Genomic DNA, 3,782 nt, shown 5'->3' with positions numbered 1-3,782 from the left:
GTGAATTATAGGGTAATACGCCCGCGCGCGATCCAAAAGCGGGGAACACATAGGTTTGTCGCGTCAAAGGGATCTGTTGCCGAGTGATCTCCTTCTCAATAATACCTCCATGATAAAACTAAGTATGGCAATACGGCGCGGATTATGTACTATGATTTTTCCTCTGCATTTAACACCATTCAGACCCATTTACGTGTTGATAAGTTGTGTAAGATGTTTATCCCATATGAAATTATTTAATTTATTCTAAATTTTCTGACTAACAGATCACAATACGTTAAGCTCAGTCCATCTGTTTGTTCTGATATTAATATTTAAAATACTGGTGCACCACAAGGAACTGTTTTGGCCCCATTTTTGTTTACTTTATATACTGGTGATTACCGATCCTGGTCGTCTTCATGCCATGTGGTAAAGTTCGCAGACGACACTGCGGTGATTGGTTTGATTAAGAAAGATGATCACACTAAGTACTTAAATGAAATTGATAATTTTGTTAAGTGTAGCAGAGATAATTTTTTAGTATTGAACATAAAAATCAAAGGAAATGGTCATAGACTTTAGAAGGAAGACAAAAGATTGTGAACTGGTCGAGATAAATGGTTGGGAAATTGAGAGGGTGGAAACGTATAAGTACTTAGGGGTTGCTTTTACAATAAATAACCACATTGATTACGTAAAGAAGAAAATTAATTCGGAGAATGTATTGTTTCAGAAAACTGAATAAATTTAAGGTGAATAATAATAGCATGATTACTTTTTACCAGTCTATTTTGGTCAGTGTTTGGAAATATTGTATTGGTGGTGGGGGGGGGGGGGGAGGGGAAAGCAACGGAGTGGGGATAAAGAAAGGATAACTCAGGTGGTCAGAAAGGTAGAGAGGATGATGAGTTTGGGCCAGCAGTCCATAGACTCAGTCTATATCGAGTATCTGAACAGACTGTTCGGAGTTGTGTTGGACGACGAAAGTCATCCATTACATTCTGAATTGGTCAGTTTCAGAAGTGCTTGAAGTGGGAGACTGAGATCTGGGGGTGCTTACACAAACCGCTATCTCCTCTCCTTTCAACCGGAAGGTATCAGACAGTGGCAAATAAATCTCCCTAGATAAGCTCGGTCCATGATTCAGTTTTATTATCGGTATCTTTTATATATTTATGGGTTTGGGTGTGTATGACTTTCTTCTTTTTACCTGTATTTTAACTTTGTATTTAATTACTAAGACGAGCAAAGGAATTTTCTCCTTGAGAATGAGTAAAGATTACTTATGACTTATGATAAGTCTCAGCTTATAAGATGATGGACAAAAACTACAAAATGCCAAGAAGAGACCAGTAAAAGTGCTTTTTCTAAATACCGTTGTTATAATCTGGCCACCATTTTCTTTGTGTATAAGAACGTCTAAAAACTGAGTTTATTGCAATTTTAATTTTTCATTGTGAAGATAGGGTGTCTGAGTTAATAAATTCGAAAAACTCTGTGGCGTCATTTTGGTTATTGAAAACACAAAATGTATCAACAAACCTACGATAATGTAAAATGTTTGGACACTTAGGATAAGCCCAGCTAACGATATTACGTTATAAGAATGTTATAATAAGTTAAAGTTTGGTGATAAAAACGTTATTTTGTAGAACCATATGTACGTACATATAACCTAATTTCACAATGTCACAACGTTTGAACGTTCTTAAAACGTTGTGTGAACGTCATTTTGTGACATACCTAACCACAATATTGGCGAACGTTATAAGAACGTTTTGTGTTTCCTGGGAGAGAGCCATAGTTTTTCATTGGTTCCCACGAATAGATCCATTAGTATGAGGGCTAGTGGGGATCCCATACTGACCCTATTTACTTGTTCAAAACATTTTCCTTTAAACAAGAAATGTGTTCCCATCGTAGCTAACAAAAGTACCGTAATTTGTTTAATGTTACTTTAGACATTTTAAAATCTTGGTTGTGACAAATTATTGTGTTTACAGAAATTCAATAGTTTCTTTAAGAGGAATATTTGTAAACATGGTCTCTACGTCAAAAGAAACCACATTCTTATTATTTAAATTTCGTACTCCTTTAACAAAGCTGAAAGTGTCTTTTTACTAAATTATGTGGTAATACAAGGTTTGATGAGCTCACTTAAATATTTAGCTAAGTTATAATTGTGAGTGATAATCGAAGTTAGAAGGGTTTACTAAGATTGACTAACACCTTGGCAAAGACAAAATTCACACATTTTAAAACATCTAGCCATAAATTAAAGCAAAGAATGCAAAACACACCTTACATATGATTATAACGATCGTTCGTTACCTTAATTGGTAATACTTTGGCTTAACTCATTAATATTCATTTAATTCATTGTATATCTCTTAGTTAAGAATGACGAGTTTTTTTTTTTTTTTTTTTTTTTTTTAAGAATGACGATTTTTTTTTTTTTTTTTTTTTTTTTTTTTCGTTTTGCTTCTCCGTTTGTACTGATGATTGGTTGCAGAGAACACCCGAATCATGTATACCATTAAATCCTTAGTTCATTTCTTAAAATATGTTTTGTTTTTCATCAATTTGCGTCCGTTTGGTTCCACTATCAAATACTTTAGTTCGGAAGACCTGTCTATTTGTTTACTCTGGAAGTACGAGAAGATATCCTTACGTTTCATTAATGTAGAATTTGATTATAATTTCTTACAGTATATGTAATTTATTTAAAATATTTCACGTTTGACCACCCACAGATTTGGACGGTAATAGAATTTGAAGAAAATCAAAACATCATAACAGACGTATACATTATTTTGAAACTAACTATTGATAAATCAATTTCAATACAATTAATGGTACAGTATTTCAAAGTAACAGTTATTCTAAACCAGTGCTGGGTTGTATTATAATGTAATATAATAGTAATAATAGTTACGCATTTATGTTTCTTGACAATATTGGAGGGATCTTCAATAGGCTTTCACACCTAAAATATCTGTAAAATACCAAGATATTGGATCAAATTGTAAAACAAGTTTAACTCTGAAAATTAAGCTTTGTATTAGTTCAGTCAGGTAGGGGAAGATAATATATTCTTCCCTAGTCTATTCAAGTATCCCCTTCATCATTGTATGGAAGCACTAACAAGTTTGTGATTTGTATTTTGTTTTCTTTTACCTTGATAGGTATAGTATTGTAATATATTCAAATGTGTTGTAATTTTTAGTTCCTGCTTAAAGGAGCGAGAAACTGTTGTGGTGGCAGGCATTAAAAATGTGTGCCTGTGTGTACTCATGCCTTGTAAATACAACTTGTCTTTCAGATTATGGGGCTGTACATGTAGTTGTGCATGTAGTGTTTGTTTTTTCGACATCAAAGCTACACTACTGTAAAACCTTACAGTAAAAAACCGAGCCTCACTTACATTTAGTGCGTATATTTAGTTTAGGTAGTACAGTATAAGGAAACAATGGCTCAATCAAGGGGCCCAGCCGGAGAGGCCCCACCCCAAAGTCTTAGAGTGCCATTTACGACCATCTAGTAGTGCTGTATCATAAATATTCTTACCTCAACCACAACTATACATCTATGGTGGGGCTAAGGTGGTGTTGACCCTCCATCTATGAAAGTCCCTCCCTGGGCCCCCACTATTTCAAAGTCCTGGATCCGCCACTGGAAATACCTACATATTTGAGATTGGTGCCATATGAGAAAAAGCGTTATCTTCAATCAGTTCGATGGGATTGTCGTACAAATACCTACGAAAGAAATTCTATCATGAATACATGATTATATATATA

At 34.3% G+C, this 3,782-nt stretch overlaps 1 protein-coding gene across 2 annotated transcripts in view; it reads right to left on the bottom strand.

Moving 5' to 3' along the window:
* The window catches only part of LOC117115949 (putative leucine-rich repeat-containing protein DDB_G0281931), a 17,589-nt gene extending 13,857 nt beyond the window's left edge, over positions 1-3,732 (bottom strand). The window contains exons 1-2 of one of the 2 annotated variants that reach the window (XM_033259846.1): positions 3,669-3,732; positions 2,918-2,977 (exon numbers count right to left, since the gene is read on the bottom strand). In XM_033259846.1, the coding sequence (XP_033115737.1) occupies positions 2,918-2,977; positions 3,669-3,688 (80 nt within the window). In that variant the 5' untranslated portion in view covers positions 3,689-3,732. Of the gene's footprint in view, positions 1-2,917; positions 2,978-3,668 lie in introns of those variants that run through there. The other variant, XM_033259851.1, reaches the window with a different exon arrangement.
* Positions 3,733-3,782: the final 50 nt, after the last annotated feature.

This window comes from Anneissia japonica, unplaced genomic scaffold (genome assembly GCF_011630105.1).
Source record: "Anneissia japonica isolate Jap-2015-1 unplaced genomic scaffold, ASM1163010v1 scaffold199_len4679917_cov187, whole genome shotgun sequence".
NCBI lineage: Eukaryota > Metazoa > Echinodermata > Crinoidea > Comatulida > Comatulidae > Anneissia > Anneissia japonica.
This window is presented reverse-complemented; position numbering and strand designations above follow the sequence as displayed.